At 42.5% G+C, this 19,918-nt stretch overlaps 1 protein-coding gene across 13 annotated transcripts in view; it reads left to right on the top strand.

The window, feature by feature from the left end:
- Positions 1–19,918, top strand: part of ankhd1 (ankyrin repeat and KH domain containing 1) — a 51,779-nt gene that overhangs the window by 26,858 nt on the left and 5,003 nt on the right. For 7 of the 13 annotated variants that reach the window (XM_053687678.1, XM_053687686.1, XM_053687683.1 and 4 more), the window contains 27 exons: positions 1,895–2,048; positions 7,574–7,730; positions 9,137–9,299; positions 9,577–9,724; positions 9,953–10,186; positions 10,323–10,417; positions 10,721–10,958; positions 11,852–12,043; positions 12,151–12,260; positions 12,357–12,444; positions 13,044–13,171; positions 13,881–14,024; positions 14,162–14,264; positions 14,391–15,278; positions 15,388–15,521; positions 15,647–15,758; positions 15,839–15,984; positions 16,166–16,308; positions 16,428–16,641; positions 17,229–17,404; positions 17,502–17,664; positions 17,780–17,875; positions 17,978–18,094; positions 18,305–18,470; positions 18,625–19,123; positions 19,431–19,586; positions 19,666–19,815. In XM_053687678.1, the coding sequence (XP_053543653.1) occupies positions 1,895–2,048; positions 7,574–7,730; positions 9,137–9,299; positions 9,577–9,724; positions 9,953–10,186; positions 10,323–10,417; positions 10,721–10,958; positions 11,852–12,043; positions 12,151–12,260; positions 12,357–12,444; positions 13,044–13,171; positions 13,881–14,024; positions 14,162–14,264; positions 14,391–15,278; positions 15,388–15,521; positions 15,647–15,758; positions 15,839–15,984; positions 16,166–16,308; positions 16,428–16,641; positions 17,229–17,404; positions 17,502–17,664; positions 17,780–17,875; positions 17,978–18,094; positions 18,305–18,470; positions 18,625–19,123; positions 19,431–19,586; positions 19,666–19,815 (5,114 nt within the window). The remainder of the gene's footprint in view (positions 1–1,894; positions 2,049–7,573; positions 7,731–9,136; positions 9,300–9,576; positions 9,725–9,952; positions 10,187–10,322; positions 10,418–10,720; positions 10,959–11,851; positions 12,044–12,150; positions 12,261–12,356; positions 12,445–13,043; positions 13,172–13,880; positions 14,025–14,161; positions 14,265–14,390; positions 15,279–15,387; positions 15,522–15,646; positions 15,759–15,838; positions 15,985–16,165; positions 16,309–16,427; positions 16,642–17,228; positions 17,405–17,501; positions 17,665–17,779; positions 17,876–17,977; positions 18,095–18,304; positions 18,471–18,624; positions 19,124–19,430; positions 19,587–19,665; positions 19,816–19,918) is intronic. The other 6 variants (XM_053687687.1, XM_053687680.1, XM_053687682.1 and 3 more) reach the window with 5 other exon arrangements.

The following is a 19,918-nucleotide window of genomic DNA, read 5'->3' as shown; positions in this document are numbered from 1 at the left end:
ATATACACTCATTTCAAATCTGATGACTGCAACACACTCCAAAAAAGTTGAGACAGTCGACTGTTTAACACTGTGTAACATCACCTTTACTTTTAATAACACTTACTAAGTGTTGGGGTGCTGAAGACACAAGTCAGTTAAGTTTAGGAAGCAGAATTTCCCCCCATTCATCCATTATGCATTTCTTCAGCTGTGCAACTGTACGGGCCCTTCATTTCCTTATTGTGCGCTTCGTGATTTGTCACACATTCTCAATCAGTGACAGGTCAGGACTGCAGGTAGGGCATGCTAGCACCCACACTCTCTGATTAAGCAACCATGCGCTTGTAATCCAGACAGAATGTGGTTTGGCGTTCTCCTGCTCTGGATGGCAGCATATGTTCTCCAAAATGTGTACATATTTTTCTGCATTAATGGTGCCCTCACAGATGTGCAAGTTACCCATGGCATGAGCACTGACACACCCCCATACCATGACAGATGCTGGCTATTGGACCTGACACCGATAACAGCTTGGATGGTCCTTTTCCTCCTTGGCCCGGAGAACACGACAGCTGTTTTGTCCAAAAACTATTTGAAATGTCGACTTGTCTGACCACAAAACACGATTCCACTGTGCTACTCTCCATCTCAGATGAGACCGAGCACAGAGAATTCTGCGGTGCTTCTAGACAATGTTGATGTATGGCTTCTGCTTTGCATAGTAAATCTTTAACTTGCATCTGTGGATGCAGCGGCGGTGTTGACTGATAAAGGTTTACCAAAGTATTCCCGAGCCCATATCAGGATATCCATTACAGACTCATGACTGTTTTAAGACGGTGATGTCTGAGGGATCGGAGATCATGTGCATTCAGAAGTGGTTTTCAGCCTTGAACTTTACACACTGAGATTTGACCGGATTCCTTGAAACTTTTAATTATATTGTGCACTGTAGAAGGTGAAATGCCCAAAATCCTACCGATTTATCTTTGGGGAATGTTGTTCTCAAAGTGTCGGCTTATTCGCTAAGGCATCTGTTGGGAGATTGGTGAGCCTAGACCCATCCATGCTCTTGAAGGACTAGGCCTTTTTTGGAAGCTCCTTATATACTATGATTAGAAGATTGCCTCACCTGTTTCACATCACCTTCTTATTTCAACTTGTCACATCGTTACTCATAAATTGCCCCTGTGCCAACTTTTTTGGAACGTGTTGCATGCACCATTTTAAATGAAGACGGTTATCTTAAAAAAAAAAAAAAAAAAATCTATGCAGTTGATTAGGTAAAACATCCTTGTATTTGTGTTTTTGTTTGTTTGTTTGTTTGTTTTTTTAAAAAAAAAATACAAGTCAGTCCATTTACACATCACTCCTCCCTGTCCCACCTTCGTCGGAATTGGGGTTGTATGATCATAAGTGTTCTCTGGAGACGGATTCATAATGCAGGGTGTGAACATCTACGTGTCTGGGCTGTCCACTTGTGATTGGACCTGTCAAGACAGATGTTAATACCAGATGTGAACAGCGTCTCAGGTGGTTGTAGTATGATTTATTGCAAGTCCAGAGGGAGGGGATTGGGAAATCTTTGGAAAGTTGGATCCGGACATATGGTAGGATGAGAACCGCTGGAACTAGATTGGGTAGAAAAATTAACAGGTAGATGGTAATAGACAGAAATGTGGTTTAGTCGGAGAAGTAGTCGTTTGATCATATATACACTAACACCCCAATGAGAGTGTTAATATTGTATGTTTGAGCAATTAAATCAGTGTATAAATACCATGATGTGCAAATGTTGTGGTATGCTTTTCTGGTGTTATCAGGTGTTCATCAGCTAACTTAATAGCTTACTATTTAAATATGTTCCCTTGTTAAATAGTTACCTTTTTTTTGTAACTCTCTTACCCTTCAGGTGGAGTCATTCATCTTAGACCAGGAGGATCTGGATAACCCAGTGCTAAAGACGGCGTCAGAGCTGCTCCTATCCAGTGCAGCCGACGGAGCTGACCTCAGAACAGTAGATCCAGAGACACAGGCGCGGTTGGAGGCATTACTAGAGGCGGCAGGTACGTTCCCGCTACGTGCTCGCTCGCTCTCTCTTTCTTTCGCCCGCCTGTTTGACAGCAGTGCTGACAGTTCTCACATGCCTGCATGCCTTTACTCACCTGCTTGCTTGGTTATTTTCAAAGCAAATTAGTGTAGTTTAAAGCTGTCGCTTTGTATCCATGCTCAAGACTCAAAGGCCAGAATTCATGTATAAAAATGTGTAATATAGTTTTCATATTCATTCACCTTATCTCGGAAAACATCTTGTCTCACCTGATTGGGCTATATTGAGTCTGCTTGGTTAAATAGCACACTTTGTTTACAGTGTACAAATACAGTAAAGCAGCGTTCCAGTAAAACATGTTGCGTGTGTGTAGGCATGGGCCGGTATGAGATTTTGATGGTATGATAACCTTAAGCAAAAATATCACGCTTTCATGGTACAGCTCTAAAATGTGTAGGGCTGCAACTAACGATTGTTTTGATAATTGATTAATCTGTCCATTGTTTCCTCAATTAATCGATTAGTTTGGATTAAAAGGCCAGTTTTTATTTTCTGTATTTTTCTGTAAAAATTTCCCATTCTGCCCGAGTTGTCCTTCAAACACTGCGCAAACTAAAGGCTATGAAAAGGGTATTAAATGTATCTGTGGGCTATGCTATACATAATGCAAAGGATTTTAAAAAAATAACATTGTTTTGAAAATAGAAAAAAACAAGTGATTGTCCACAAGCTTTAAAGCAGAAGTTAAATCACTATATTAAAATGCTAAAATATAAAAACAAAAGCACAAACTAAGTGTTAACTGGTGAGAGGTTGAATGTTCTGCATTAACACACACGTTCACTCATCTGAACACCGTAACATGTTCCTTTATACCGAAAATGTACGACACTTCTTACAGTTCTATACAATTACATGTTCTAACTCCGTTACAGTTACACAGTTACTTTAGTTTCTAAATATAGCATAAAACATCTGATCAAAATGAATATTTTAGTCAGAGTTATTGCACTTCCTTTCTATTGCAAGCTGTTTGTTTGACACGTATGCGTGGACTCGTGCTCATTCAGTGAAGTGTAACGGAGACTCGCTCGCTGTCAGGACGAGACTTTATGTAAAATGGAAATACTGCTGTGAATTTCTAACATTTACAGATAAGGATATAAAGGTAAACATGTCATTTCTGTGCTGAAGAAAACACGTCTGGAACACATTAAACAGCACACGCATCTGTCACAGCATCTGACACGACAAGCCACGTTAATACACTTACGAGTTTGTTTGAAGCGCTTAATATAAAACATTCTCATGTTTTGGATGACCTGGATCGTGCACTTGTCCCGCAGCAGCACCTCACTCTGTGACCTCCGCTGATTTTCAGATGGGTTTTATTTATCAGGGTTTTGTTCATATAAATGCATTTTTCATCATTGTGAAGTGATGTCACTGACGGGGTTATCCACAGTGACATCACAGTCCCAACTAATCCGTAATGAAATTCTTGTCCATTATTTTAATTTTATCGATTAGTTGTTGCAGCCCTTAAAACGTGTTAAATGTGGGTAAAAAAAGGACAACTTTTTTTCCATTGAACACTATATATTTTATTTTCAAGCAGCGTATAAAATATTTGGATCAGTAGTAAACATGCATGCCAGGCTATAAAATCGATTTATTGTTATTTTAGTGTTGATGCACATACAGAGTGCGCGTGTGTCTCATATAAAAACACTGGCAAAGACACCAGCGAGCCAGCAGGGGTGGTGGTTTTTTTTTTTCTTCGGTAGTGATTTTGAACAATTGTACAGGTTCAAGACTTAAACGAAAATATAGATGTGATACCAACTAAATTTAATTATTGTATGAAATCACAGAAACGTAGTACTCTGCTCTTCCCTGCTCTGTGAAGAAATGTGAGGGAGAAACTAGCTGATGTTAGCTAGTTAATTAGCCATGTTATCTGCCTCGGTAGCAAGCCAATAGTATTAATTTCACTGCTGCTATACACGCTAACTCTCTTAGCTTGTTGTAAATGTTCATTTCAAGACAGTGTTGCCTCGAGTTTGACTGATGGGTGGTGCTCCCATATATGGGATATCATATTTGACGTATTGCCTCCTCTAGCAGCCACTCTTATTAAACACGTCTTACAAGTTTGATGTCCTTCTTCCGCCAAGTTGTGGCCGTCCGAACGTTTTCGGTACCCGAAAAATTTCCATACCGCAGACTTCGTCATTTTTCGACGCCGGAAAAAGTTCCAATGGTTCACCTCCTTCAGCCGTCCTACACACAGGTGACTGACTGCTTGCACAAACCGGATGGGGAGGGGTCGTGTTACTCTCTACACTGCACACAACCTGAGGGATTCTGCACTTTCCGGCTGTGATGAGAGAGACATAAAACTGTGGGAACGGTGTAACGGAAAATTTTAGGGGTTTTGAAACTGACTTTTTCAAACTGTGGCATACCTTGAAACCGGTAACCGGCCTTTGTGTGTGTGTGTGTGTGGGGGGGGTATTAGGACTTGACCCAGGGTGAAACAAAATTGCAGTGTGGGGTATTGGAGATGTGCAGCCTCCCATAGAAAGACATGCTTGAGGTGATGGAGCTATAATTACACAGAGCTACTGAAAGGTGTATTTTTAGCACTTAACGCTTGGTGCTTGTGTTCACGTTCATTACAGTTGTGAATTTATTTACCTGTGGAGAATCTTTAGGTGCAGCTGAGATTAGCTAGAAGAGGCTCAGCGTGTCAGGCAGGGGACACGGTACAGGCTAGCCTGGTCCTGTGAGCTGATGGTTAGCTCAGAGCAGCACCGGGGAGATTAAGAGGAACAATAGATTTCAATACAGCAGCTCTCGGCTCTGATCATGACTCAGCAATGGCATTTAGTAGGCTTGCTGTTTGTGTGTGAGTGCGTGCGTGTTTGTGTGTGTGTGTGTGTGTGTGTGTGTGTTTGTACACGTAAACCTCTGTGGCCATGTAGTTGCCTGTGTAGAATTAGTGCATGAGTCTCCTTCAAACCCCCCCAAACCATATAGTTTCTTGGATTTTATTCTGGCCGTCTATGAATGCTGCTTTGTCCTCTGTTTTCCGTGTGTTTAATATGGTGGGACAACTCATTGTTCAACGTCAGTGTTAATAAGTTATGCAGTATTTATGCAGGTTACACAGGTATTTGTTCTTTCCGCTTGGCAGACCCACATCTTTACCTGGATGATGTTGCGAGCTGCCACGTTGTTATTTGTTGCTTTGGAAATTGTATTCTTCCTTATATAAGTAAATTAGATGTTAAAAGTTTAGTCAGCAAATTTCACCAGTGTTTTCCTTAGACACATTAGACCATTTTCTGTCAGGGTCGATTATATGCAGTTAGTTTGATTATAAACAATCAGGAAAGAGTTGTATGACTATTACGACAGCCATTATGGCCATAGTAAGTGTTTTGAGAATCCAGGTCTTTGCGTAATGCGTCGTAAAAGACAAACTTTCAGATTCATCCAGATGCTCGTTAACTGTCCTGTTGCGTGAAAATGAAATTGAAGCAAACGCAATGTTTGGCATTTTAGTTTGACTAAGAATTCTTACAGTAAAAGAACAGAAGAGAATCAGAGATGATGTTAATACCAAGGCAAGCTTTTGAGCCCTGGTGTGAAACGTATGACTTTCGTATTCCTGCGTTAGAGTGACAATTGCTCTCAGGGATGTTTGCAAGTGACAAGTTCATTTCAGGCCTTGTACTGCTGAATCTGCATCTTTTGTGGGTTTAAATGACTTCCCCATTTCAACTAGTTTGTGTTCTAGTTTTGTTCCTTATGTGATCACTTGTTAAAACGCAGGGATTGTACAAGGTGCTTGAGTTTGGCTTTTTGAAATGTGAAATGGTAATTTAATTTAAAATTTTTTTTTTTAATCTAGTGGTGCTAAAAAAAATGCTTGTATTATAAAAAGTCAATAAATACAAAATCGCTAAAAACCTTAGTGTTTATTTTCGAAAGAACACGAATACAATCCCTTTACTCAATGTATGACTCCTCGCTGTAGCCCCTCTCCCTCCGCCACCTCCTGCTATTCACTCACTCACTTTCACAGAAACAGCTCCGGTCCACTTTTCAGTCTCCTTTAGCGACTTTTTAGACAACCCTTAGCTACTTTCCGTAGTGAGAGAGAGAGCTAGAGAGTGTGTCCAGTACTGCCCCGTGAGCACGAGGTCCTGCTTCCCCCCCGCGGATACACCTCTCTCTGCGACTACTCTGTTCAGTGAGGGGCAGAGAAGACCAGCTCAGTGTGAGAGAAAAATAAAGGTATTAGGACCGACATTCTAACTTTCTCACTGACCGATCGTTTTACCAGTAAATATAGCCAAAATCACAGCACAGCCGTTGTCTTTCATTTATGTGCATGGTGATTTTGTTCACATGACGTTGCGGTTATAAATCAGGATTTTAGCAGTGCAGAGCAGCAGCTTGTAAGTGGTTTGGAAGTGACTGCTGGTTAACATGTAGTCTTTTAATGGGCCGCATTTTAGTCACTATTTCATAGTCGTTCCGTTGTCTGACAACAAAAACAGAAAGATATGTAAATGAGAACAGCTTTATTGGGCATTCGGCTGTTTTAAAATACAGTATGGGAGCACAGAGAGTAGGAGAGAAGTAAACAGATGTAAAGGGCTGACACTAAGTACAATGCACTTAGGATGCGACTTAATGAAAATGCTAATTAGCGCATGACATCATCTAGAGACTGTCACTCACATGGAGTGTATTGACATCATGGTGAAAAGGAAGTAATCCCTGGGAAATGCAAATTTAGTCTAGCATGGCTGGAAAAGGTGCCATATAAAAATTTGAGGTCATGAGAGAATGTAGTATTATTATTATTATTATTATTATTATTATTATTATTATTATTATTAAAAATAATAATAATAAACATTTATGGAATTTAAAAAGATGAGATAAAGAATATGTTTGAATGCAGTCATGTCAGATCTATCTCTTGTATAGTTCTTTAAAACAAAAAAATGTAGTGCTTGAAAAGTCCTTGAAAGTTCTGGAATTTCATTACGGAACATCTGTACGAACCCTGAAAGCAGTTTTATTGTGATTGCATTTAAAAAAGATCTGAGGCTTGAAGCTTAAAATGTATGTTTAATAGCAGGGAAGCTACAATAGACCTGACAACCATGGTAGGCTGCTGTTTTTTTTAAATCTTATTTTATTTATTTTTTTATTTTTTGTCTTAAGTATTTGTATACAATAAAGCCTTACATTTTCGTCTGTAACTGTGTAATGACGTCATTAAAATAGTTTCTGAATTTAACAGCAAACATTTTTCATGGTGTGTAATTAAGCCCACCAGTTCCCACTTTCATAATTATCTTGTGTACTCCGCCACGCTGCATGGTTTGAACATGGCTAACCACTGTTGGTGTCTTCCTGTGTGTGTTTGTGTGTGTTTGTGTGACTTGGGCGTGCACTAACTATGGATGCCTTTGGCCTTGAATGCTGCGTGTTGCTGGCGTGTGGCTGACGCTGCAGGAATTGGTAAACTGTCCACTGCCGATGGCAAAGCCTTCGCAGATCCTGAGGTGCTGCGCCGACTGACGTCATCAGTGAGCTGCGCGCTGGACGAAGCCGCCGCCGCCCTCACACGCATGAGGGCTGAAAACACACTCAACGCCAACCAGGCAGACAAGTAGGCATCTCCTCTCACTTATACACTTCATACTTTTACACTTTTCATTTGATTTTTTTTTTAATTTATAAAACAATCAAAATTGATTTTCCCCACAGACATAAAAGTGCAACAAGGAAATTGGCACAGAATTATTTTTCTCTTTGAAGTCAGTGTATTTATGATGCCACTTTGGGCCACTGCATTCATATAAATGTAACCATTTTCTGCCCTTGATTTCTCCTTTAAACTTGGGAATTTGGAAGAAAAAGTTGCAAGTTGTTCAGTAAATAATAAGTACCAGTTAACCTAGTCGGAGCTCTCGGAAAACTCCTAGTTCTAGGACGTGAACGCTGCACGGACGTGAAGTCGGATTCTCGTAAATTATAGTGATTATGACATAATGCGAACACGGCTTTATACTTCTCTTTATTACTCGTTCAAAAGACGGCTGCCACGTGCATCACGCAGTCATCTGACCCGTCGCTTTGTGGCCACCCTCAGAAATTAACACGATGCATCCACGTGCTACAATACCAACGTAAATAGTGGAGGCGGTATAACATCATGCAACTGTGTGTCCACAACTGAATAAACAACTATGCTGTGTCTCAATTTTATACTTGCACACTATTCTAGACTGTTCTTGAGTAGTAACACCAACCTCTTTTCCTGTTACAGTGAGTGTCAACCTCTTAAACGTAACAGTCCAATACCACTTTTCTGGATTAGTAACTACCTGTAAGCATAAGGTCAGAGTTTTAGATTCGAGCCACAGTTTAATGACCGAATTCTCTCCAGTTCAGGTTTTAAAGAGAAACCAAGCTTGTCAGTCTGTTTAACATGAACTCGCTAAATATTACACTTTGACTTGGAAAGCTGCCTGAGTGAGTTGTTTTGGATCTGACGTGCCGCCTAAGGGAAGTCGCTTTGAATCCTCCGGGTCTACACAATGTGCACACACGTATGCGTGGTGAAAGTGACGCATATTTGCGCCCATCAACTCACAATTACTAATGTTAGCTGGCTAGCTTGTTGCAAACAAGCTATGTGTGTGTGTGTATGGAGTTGACAGTTTTTCCTTTGTCACTCGTCTTTGTGTAGCATTAACAAAAATAAAATTTTACCACCAAAGACAGACAGACAAAGATGCAGATTATTTATTTATTTATTTATTTATTTATTTATTTATTTATTTTCATTTTCGGCTCACTAGAGTTGTCAATTCTACCATGTATTTTGCTGAACTTACTCTTGTCTTCTAAGCCATCAAAGTATTATTTAGTCAGCTCTTGTCTGTGCATTTTAGAAATTTTGAAGCATAGTTTACCGTTTCTGTAGTTCATCTGTAGTATAGCCATGTTCTTGGTGGGCCAGTCAGCGTAGCTAGCTTAGCTTTGCCTGCACAGTCGCGGTAATTGTAGCAGTCTGGTTATTTTTAGCCGTAGCCTGCCTGAGGCCTGCTCCGACGGAGACGTGAACGCGGTGAAGAAGCTGCTGGACGAGGGCCACAGCGTCAACGAGCACACAGAAGAAGGAGAGAGCCTGCTCTGTCTGGCCTGCTCTGCTGGTTACTATGAGCTCGCACAGGTAGGGCTTACACACCCCCTCCCTTATGCACATACACTGCTCTTTTATGCTTCTGCTGACCGACTACACTCATAAGCAATACTCCTGAGTGTTTCTAAGTCTGTTCTTCTTTCTAGGTGCTCACTACAGAGTAGCTTTTATCAAACTGCATGACCATTTTTATTCTAATATTTGTGTGTTTACTCAGAGTTATTGTCTTGAATTGACTTGTATTTTTGTCTTGAATAATATTTTGTTGTGTTCTGTAAAAAAAAAAAAAATTGTTTTGTTTATGTAGGTCTTGCTGGCCATGCACGCTAATGTAGAGGACCGAGGTATCAAGGGAGACATCACGCCTCTCATGGCTGCTGCTAGCGGTGGTTACGTAGACATTGTCAAACTGCTCCTTGTTCATGGAGCAGATGTCAACGCACAGTCCTCTTCAGGTACAATCAATTCTTTTGGATGACCATGTCCTTAAGGAGTCGTTTTTTTCTAAAGTTAGCTTATTTACACGTCGTCCATATTGGTTGTGACATCACACGCCGGATCCCACTTTAAAAATCACAAACATCACAAGCATAATGGCCAACGTGATTTCATCATTTGAATTTGTTTCGCTTTACGAACTGTGTTCGTAGAATTAACATTAGCAGCTTTTGGTTGTTTTGTAGGTAACACGGCGCTAACGTACGCTTGTGCTGGTGGTTTCCTGGATGTGGTAAAGGTCCTGCTAAAGGAGGGAGCCAACATTGAAGATCACAACGAGAACGGCCACACGCCCTTGATGGAAGCAGCTAGCGCGGGGCATGTGGAGGTGGCGCGTGTGCTCCTGGAGTACGGAGCAGGGATCAACACACACTCCAATGAGTTCAAGGAAAGCGCGCTCACACTAGCCTGCTATAAAGGTGTGTGTCAGAATAACCAGTGCACTCAGTTTATAGCAAATTATAGTTATTTGCCTGTGAAAAATTATTTTAATGAAAAAGTAAACGTTTATACTGTGGAAAGGCACAGAGTGTGAGTCCTCTGGCTTTAATACAGGGCATTTGGACATGGTGCGGTTTCTCTTGGAGGCAGGAGCTGACCAGGAACACAAGACGGATGAGATGCACACGGCACTCATGGAAGCCTGCATGGTGAGAACACTGCATTCTTTATTCAGTTCATTCACACGTAAACGCACATTTATTCTTCCTTTTGGACTGTTTTTGTTTTTACTGTGTATTTGGACTGTTTTTATTTTCACTGAGAGCACATGAAAGAGGGCGATTTAGTCATACTGTAGTGTGTGTGTCTGCTAATGGGTGTAACAATCACAGTATGCGCCATAAAAGGAAACACCCCGATGCATGAGAATTGTGTCCGTGCCAAAATACTTCTTTCTAGCCGCTCAGTCTTCAGCGTGTGGCTCACAAGGTTTTCTTCTGTGCTCCGTGCAGGACGGACACGTAGAGGTGGCGCGGTTGCTGTTGGACAGCGGTGCGCAGGTGAACATGCCGGCGGATTCGTTCGAGTCGCCGCTGACCCTGGCAGCCTGTGGCGGGCATGTGGAGCTTGCAGCACTGTTGATTGAGAGGGGGGCCAATCTGGAGGAGGTCAACGATGAGGGATACACTCCCCTCATGGAGGCTGCACGAGAGGGTCACGAGGAAATGGTGGCTCTGCTCCTGGCACAAGGTACACGCACAGATTCCCACCATGGTATTGTCTCATTAGCTGGATTTTCCGATTGGAGAACAGAACATTTTGATCTGAAGGTTAAATGTTTGAAATCGGTGTTGTAGACAAACAACCAAATAAATATATATAAATAAATATATAGATTTTTACAGGGATCTTGCGTAGCCTTAAAAACACAAGGTCCGAGTAAATACCAGTCACAAGAAAGTAATACTGTGAGTAAATCCTCAAGTCAAGTGGCTTTATTGTCATTTGAACCATATACAGCTTGTATAGTCAAGCATGCACGTCAGAATGAACGCCAGCACAAGACAGTACAGTAACTTGTAAAACAGGACGATAGGCACAGTCAGTGACCGTGTAGTACCTATCAGTACACAGTTCCAGTACGGACGTGTCCGTTATAACAGGTAGTGTAAAAGGAAAAACTATATAATACAAATGCTGTGAATGTAAACTAAACCCAACATGATGTAGTATTCAGCAGATAAGCTTATACCATGTATGAACATGAGAGAGAAATTAAATACGGTATTTTCCTAATTATAGTAGCAGCAAAAATGCAGGTAGTCAATCCAACGTGCAAAAATTTTCAAACAAACCAGCAACATTTATTTTTATAGTTATGTTATTGCATTCTTATTTATTTGGTAATATAAAATCATCGGAAAGGAAAGCAGTTTAATACTAAATGTTATTATAAGTAGTCAGATTTAATTTCACAGTGCCGCTTGGTTGTGTGGTTTATTTTCTATTTGCCACATATGCATTTATTATTATTATTATTATTATTATTGTTGTTGTTGTTGTTGTTGTTTTTATGTTAATTCTATATTAGTTATGAGCATGTTCTCAAGAGGTGCAGCTTATGACTGGTGTGCTGTGATTAGGTGCAAACATCAACGCTCAGACAGAGGAGACGCAGGAGACTGCGCTGACTCTGGCCTGCTGTGGGGGTTTCTTGGAGGTGGCCGACTTCCTCATCAAGGCTGGTGCAGACATCGAGCTCGGATGCTCCACTCCTCTCATGGAGGCTGCGCAGGAGGGTCATCTAGAGCTGGTCAAGTACTTGCTGGCTGCTGGTGAGGATACCGTTTGAAATTACACAAGTATATTATAAGTAGCTGCTTTTGTACAGGGATTTGTAGCTCTTGACTGTCGCTGTTCCTCTGTGGTCCACTGTGTTTAGGAGCTAATGTCCATGCCACGACAGCCACAGGGGACACAGCGCTGACGTATGCCTGTGAAAATGGACACACAGACGTGGCCGACGTGCTGCTTCAGACTGGAGCTGACCTTGTGAGTGCCCCCGCCCCCCTTTTCCTACAACTGTGTGATAATGTCTTTGATTTTAGCTCTGCTTGCCTGCCTTTATTTTATTTTATTTTTTTATAGGAACATGAGTCGGAAGGTGGAAGGACTCCATTGATGAAAGCGGCCAGAGCAGGACATCTTTGTACTGTGCAGTTTCTAATCAGTAAAGGTATGAAGCTGGATGCTAGCTGGTAAAGCATTCCTTGTACAGTAGTATAAAGTATAAAAAAAAAAACACAGAGCATGAGAGAGAGAATACATGTTATGAAGGATACATCATTATATCATAACCCAACTTCCACTTAAATGGTAAAATTAGAAAAGGAAAATGGGAACATAGTGTATCTTACATCACTGCTAATTGGTAATATTACATTTTGAACATGAAATTTTCTTAGCAATATAAACAGCTTCCCGGATTTCTCGTGATTTTGATTTTGTAGTGATTCCCGTACTGAATATTTGTATCACAGGTATATTAACAAAAGATGGTTAGAAATAACTTTGGGCAACTGTAAGCTCATGTATTCAGAAGAGGGTAGGTAGCACTTTACTCCAAGGGTGTTACTCAGCCCCGTGTGGCAGCATGAGCAGCAGTTATAAAAAGACACATTGGCTAGCTTTTAGATGGTCAAAATGTTGTTTAAAAAAATAAAATAAAATAACAACAATCAGGAGAAAACAGCTTAATTGCACATAATTCTAAATTCTATGGCTAAATGTCAATGTTTTTTGGATTCCTCTGATTAATAACTTGTGTGCCTGTAGGTGCTAATGTGAACAGAGCCACAGCCAATAATGATCACACAGTGGTGTCGCTTGCCTGTGCTGGAGGTCACCTGGCCGTGGTGGAGCTGCTGCTGGCTCATGGTGCAGACCCTACTCACAGACTGAAGGTGAGTTCAAGCTCCATCTCCCTTGCTACTGTTAGGTTCGGGCGATAATGATGTTGTTTTTTTTTTCTCCTCTTTATTACTTTCTGACTTGCTGTTTGAAATCCGAGTGTGTCAGTACTCCTTGTGCCATTAAGGAAATGGCTCTTAGTTTAGTTAATTAAAAATTTTGCTTTGCCAGTTTATTTGCAATTTTTCATTTCTTGTATATTAGTATAAAGTATAAAATGGAGAGAATACATTTTATGAAGGATACATCATTATATTGTAACCCATCTTCCACTTGAATGGTAAAATTAGAAAATTGCAGATGATTTGTTTTATCGTCTGCAGTAAAGAGGTGCATCACAATATACCTAACCCTAACGTAGTAGCTATCACAACATAGACTGAACAAGTGGGTTTCAGTAAATAAAAATCAAACATTTATAAGGACATATTTTATTATTAACAGTAGGAATAGTAGTACAGATTTAAAGGTGGCATATTCCTCATATGATTTTAGTGTATATCCCAAGTCTAGCTACTGCAAAGAAGTATGGGTCTGATCATGACAAATACTTATTTGGAGAATTATAATTTGCATTCTGAAAAGAAAAAGATGAGTAGAGTAAACTAATATTTGAGTCCATTGGTTAATGTTCGTTGTCTCTTCCTTCATTGTGTATCTGCTGTATCAGATGCTAATTAATCGTTTACCTCTTCCTCACAGGACGGCTCAACGATGCTGATTGAAGCTGCTAAGGGTGGTCACACTAATGTGGTGTCCTATCTACTAGACTACCCAAACAACATTTTGTCAGTTCCCGCACCGGATCTGTCTCAACTCACGCCCCCTTCCCATGACACGTCTCAGGTTAGAAGATGCATCACTCTCCGTTTGACAAGAATGTCATCGTTTGCAGAGGATTATGCAAGCTTGTGTACATGTCTGAAGAACAAAAGCTAGACTATCTAACAAGAGGTTTGTTTCCTGTTCATGTATACATGCAGGCTCCTCGAGTCCCATTCCAAGCTCTGGCCATGGTGGTACCCCCTCAGGAGCCAGACAGTGTGCCCTCGACCATTGCCACACCCCCACCCGTCACAAACAAAGGTCTGTGTCATTAGTCTGGTCACCAGCCAGAATGTGCCGAAATGGCAGCGAGGTCAAATGTATGTATTTATTTTTGTTCCAGGGATTTTCTATGATCTTGATCTCAGTCTGTGGTCTGCTTTATAGGGATGTCCAAGCAACGACTGAGCACCCTGCAGAGCAGCGCTGTGGCCACAGGGGGGCTGGATGCCGACCTCCTCCCGCCATTCCACCCGTACCAGCCCCTCGAGTGCATTGTTGAGGAGACGGAAGGCAAGCTAAACGAGCTGGGCCAACGCATCAGCGCTATCGAGAAGGCCCAACTGCACTCGTTGGAGCTGATACAGGGCGAGCCGCTCACCAAAGACAAGATCGAAGAGCTGAAGAAGAGCCGTGAGGAGCAGGTCCAGAAGAAGAAGAAGATCTTGAAGGAGCTGCAGAAGGTGGAGCGGCAGCTGCAGCTCAAGACGCAGCAGCAGTTCACCAAAGAGTACATGGAAGGCAAGATGAAGGAGGAGCCGGGCCAGGCGGCAGGGGTGGAGGCGCCCGGCACGCCCCTGCCACCGCAGGCCACGCAGCTGGGCTCCAGTACAGGGTGCGAGGACAGCAACGACATCGAGGACCACCAGATACTCCCTGCTGATGAGGACGATGAGGAGGGCGAAGATGACGACGAGGATGAGGACGAGGAAGACGGTGACTATGCCGAGCTCCCGCAGGTGGACACCATCCTTTACCGAGAGGGAGGACAACAACCAGCACCACCGCCTCTTCCTCAGCCCCACAGCCTACAGGGCCCCCCGCCTCCACCGCTACAGTCCAGCTTCGTCCCCATTCAGCCTATGACTGCACAGCAGTCCACAGACTTCGGCAGCGCAGAGTACCCAGGCAGCAGCAGCCCAGACCTGCAGAGGGTAATGTTGGGCCAGCAGCTGTCTGGACTCGGGCCTGGTCTCCTCGCACAGGCACCTGATGGCCTCATGGTGGCCACGCCCGCACAGACGCTCACAGACACGCTGGATGACATCATGGCAGGTAAGTTTAGAGTCAGTGGTTTCTTTCTTTATGTTTTTGGATCTATATGTGTGGTTGTGATTTTTTTTTTTGTAAGTAATGACACTCATTCTTTGATTCTTGTCTGCAGCAGTGAGCAGCAGAGTGCCTATGTTAAACACTACAACCTCACCCATACCTCAGCCCACAGCACAGACGCCCATGAACACTGTCTCCCCACCCTCCATGCTCCCACTCTATCCATCTGTAGACATCGATGCACATGTAAGCTCTGGGTTAACTCGTTATCCCATACAAGTTGCTACTATGGTTTAACTAGTCAGATTTAGTATTTTTTCTGTTTGTTTTACTCAATAGAAAGGTTTGACTGTCATGTCTTTGTTTTTCAGACGGAGAGCAATCACGACACGGCACTGACTCTGGCCTGTGCGGGTGGCCATGAAGAGCTGGTGTCGGTGCTCATTGCGCGTGGCGCCAACATTGAGCACCGGGACAAAAAGGGTAGGGCTCCTCTCAGACTCCTCTACATGTACCTTAAATCTGCAAAATCTTTCTTACCAAATTGACTTCTCTATCTACAGGCTTCACTCCTTTGATCCTGGCTGCCACAGCGGGTCACGTCGGTGTTGTTGAGATCCTTCTGGACAAAGGAGGAGACATCGAGGCTCAGTCTGAAAGGACCAAAGACACCCCTCTCTCCCTGGCATGCTCAGGCGGCAGACAAGAGGTGTTTACACAAATCCAAAAACATTCCTAGCTTCAGAAGTGCAGATTTGTGTTAAACCCAAACGTGTATTGCCTTATGGACTGTCAGAATATTAGACCTCTTGGACAACAGAAATCCCCCTACTTCTGTCCGTTGTGTTGTTATTCAGTAGGGAAAGTAACTTCTAGTTTCGTGTCTGCAGGTGGTGGAACTATTGCTTCTACGTGGTGCTAACAAGGAGCACCGAAACGTGTCCGACTACACCCCGCTTAGCCTGGCAGCTTCAGGAGGATACGTCAACATAATCAAGATTCTCCTCAACGCTGGAGCTGAGATCAATTCCAGGTCAGACAGCCGTATCTATCTGGAGTGACCGCGTTTCTGTTCTTGACTTTGAGGAGTGACCGTGTTAGAGTTTGGAAATCTTCATATTTCGGTTCATCTGTTTGACTTTTTTCTTTTAGGACGGGCAGCAAGCTGGGCATCTCTCCTTTGATGTTGGCAGCCATGAACGGCCATGTACCTGCAGTGAAGCTGCTGCTGGACATGGGCTCTGACATCAACGCTCAGATCGAAACCAATCGCAACACCGCGCTGACGCTGGCCTGCTTCCAGGGTCGAGCTGAGGTCGTCAGTCTGCTGCTGGACCGCAAGGCTAATGTGGAGCATCGCGCCAAGGTCAGTTACCACTAACATCCTTAATGATGGTCCGTTGTGTTCAGATTTAAAAAAATAATAATAATTAATTGTGGTGTGAGGGTGATATTTGCTGCTATACCTGACCATTGTATTTTTCTAAAACTGTTTTTATTTTTGACCGCACAAGGCACTGGTTCTTTTGTCACCAAAAAACTAGGAATTAGTATCAAAGGTTCCAGTTGTATGTTTTTTGTCTCACGATTAGTACCATTTGTTAGTTGAGGGTTGGACTATCAGCACTGTTCATAAATATTTTTTAGTGTACAAGTTGTTCAATATTTTTAATCAGTCATTAGCTGAAATTAAAATAAAATTTAATTCTAAAACCAGTTTTTGTTGTATTGTTAGCATTGACAAAATCGTTTTACAACATTCAGCAACATGTAAGGAACAATATTAATCCAAGCATTTCTGAAATTGAACAGCAATGTCTTGGTGATGGAATAATGATTCACCTTCCAGTTGTCTCTCAAGTTGGTTGAAAAAGGGCCCAACTACATCTTTAAGTTCGGTTGACTGTTTCGGGTCACTGTGCTTTGGAGTAATTTCGAACCTATCTGTCTCAGACGGGACTCACCCCTCTTATGGAAGCTGCATCTGGTGGTTATGCCGAGGTGGGCCGTGTTCTGCTGGATAAAGGTGCTGATGTTAACGCCCCTCCTGTCCCTTCTTCTCGTGACACCGCCCTCACTATCGCTGCAGACAAGGGCCACTACAAGTTCTGTGAGCTTCTCATTAACAGGTGAGTAGAAGAACCGGCAGCGTTCTTTTACAAACCCGTACTTTTATTAGTCAGTGTTAGGTGATCATACCGCTATTTCTTGTATCTTGTCCTGTAGAGGGGCTCACATTGATGTGCGTAATAAGAAGGGGAACACTCCTCTGTGGCTGGCTGCAAATGGGGGTCATTTTGATGTCGTGCAGCTGCTGGTACAGGCAGGTGCTGACGTGGATGCAGCAGACAACCGCAAGATCACACCTCTTATGGCAGCATTCCGAAAGGTAGGCTGAACTCGGGGATACTGATTCCATGAATATGCAGTCAGGTGCATAAATGTCACATTTTTAAATTCTGAACAGGAACAATTCTGACTCTTTTTGTTTTGATTTTTTTTAGGGGCATGTGAAAGTGGTCCAGTATTTAGTGAAGGAGGTGAATCAGTTCCCCTCTGACATTGAGTGCATGAGATACATCGCCACCATTGCAGACAAGGTATGGACTGAAATAAGTTTTTGGAACAAACAGGTTAAGTTTATAGCATGTAAGTTTGAATTTTGATGTGAATGTTTTAGTAACTTTTTGTCTTGCATCCAGGAGCTGCTGAAGAAGTGTCATCAGTGCATGGAAACCATCGTGAAAGCCAAAGACCAGCAGGCTGCTGAGGCTAACAAGAATGCCAGTATTCTGCTCAAGGAACTTGATATTGAGAAGGTGTGTCTTGATGTTGATTTAGACCGTGCTTTAGGCTTGATTTAGACCGTGCTTTAGGCTTGAAGTTCTGATTAGGAGTTTGAGTTTTTGGGTCAATATAGTGGCAGTGCACCACAAATAACAATGACCCTTCCTTCATTTGATAGAAAACATTTGGTGAGATATAGGGTGAATCAGTTCCACGTTTCCCCTCTTTTTGTTCAACCATAGTCCCGTGAAGAAAACAAAAAACAAGCTCTGGCAGCAAAAAGAGAGAAGCGCAAAGAAAAACGCAAGAAGAAGAAGGAGGAACAGAAGAAAAAGCTTGAAGAAGAGGAGGCAAAAGTGAAGGACACATTTTCTGAGACACAAGACCAGAAGGAGGACTCTGCTGAAGGTATAGGAATTACTTTTTCTTTTTTCCTTGATGTGTGTGTGTGTGTGTGTGTGTGTGTGTGTGTGTGTGTGTGTGTGTGTGTGTATATATTTTTAAAAATATTTTAACATTGTATCGTTTTCACTTTTGATGGTTTCTTTGTCGACCTTTGCAGAGCTAGAGGTTCCCATTGAGCCCCCAAGCGCCACAACCACCACCACCATTGGCATCTCTGCCACCTCCACCACCTTCACCAATGCCTTTGGCAAGAAGCGCGCCAGCTTGGTTACTACACCCAGCACCAACCGAAAGAATAAAAAGAACAAGACCAAGGACACGCCCAGTGAGCCCATCATCCTACAGGACCCTCAGGTGGCGCTAGCGCAACAAAAGGCAGACAAAAACAAGATCCACGGTGAACCACGAGGCGGTGGGGCACCTGGAGGCACCAGTGACTCAGACAACCTGGACAGCACAGACTGCAACAGCGAAAGCAGCAACGGCAGTAAAAGCCAGGATCTGGCTGACCTATCGTCTTCATCCACTTCATTCTCTTCCTCCGCTCCAACAGGGTCCAGCCAGCCTCTCCCTATGACTGAGAAGAGGCACGGCCTATTACACCCCATTTCTCGGGAAGAGAAGGTCACAGTGTCCATTTCCAAACCACAACAGAAGTAAGAGCTTTCACCAGCTTAGGCAGAAATCTCTAATGCTTGTTGTGCAATTTGGGTTGAACTGATTTGCTATTGGAGCAAAACGAGTCATGTGTCACTGCAGCAGTAAATCATTAGGATGCATCTGTAGCCTTAGAACAGACTGTTTTTGATTTTGAACTTGTAATCATTAGAAAAAGAATGTGTTATAGTACAAGAGCTCTAGTCTTTTCCCCTGAAGTATGTGAAATATTAATTTATTGTATTGACCTTTTCATGCAATATAGTTTCAGTAGTATAACGTTATCTGTGTTCATTTTTCCTGCAGATCTCATGAGATTATTAGTGACATGACTCCCAGTTCCCTGCCCTCATCTTTCAAGACCATTTCACTGCCAGTCACCTCACCCAACAGTAAGATGAACCTCACCAGTCCTAAAAGGGGCCAGAAGAGAGAGGAGGGATGGAAAGAGGTCGTACGAAGGTAAGTGACAGTCATGAGCTGTTGTCCATTTCCTGCTTCCTTATTAGGGTTCAAACACTCAAATTTGATGTGTTTTCAGGTCAAAGAAACTTTCAGTTCCAGCCTCTGTGGTGTCTCGGATCATGGGCAGAGGTGGCTGCAATATCACAGCCATTCAAGATGTGACGGGTGCACACATAGATGTTGACAAACAGAAAGACAAAAATGGCGAGAGAATGATCACCATCAGGTGGCTGGAATTAATTTCTACTTCAGTTCATTTCTTAATTTTGTTTAGTCACATACTTCATTTGGGTTACTGTTGGATGTCTATGCATAGGTGTGTTATACAT

The sequence above is a fragment of the Ictalurus punctatus genome, chromosome 18 (assembly GCF_001660625.3).
Source record: "Ictalurus punctatus breed USDA103 chromosome 18, Coco_2.0, whole genome shotgun sequence".
In the NCBI taxonomy this organism is placed as follows: domain Eukaryota; kingdom Metazoa; phylum Chordata; class Actinopteri; order Siluriformes; family Ictaluridae; genus Ictalurus; species Ictalurus punctatus.
This window is presented reverse-complemented; position numbering and strand designations above follow the sequence as displayed.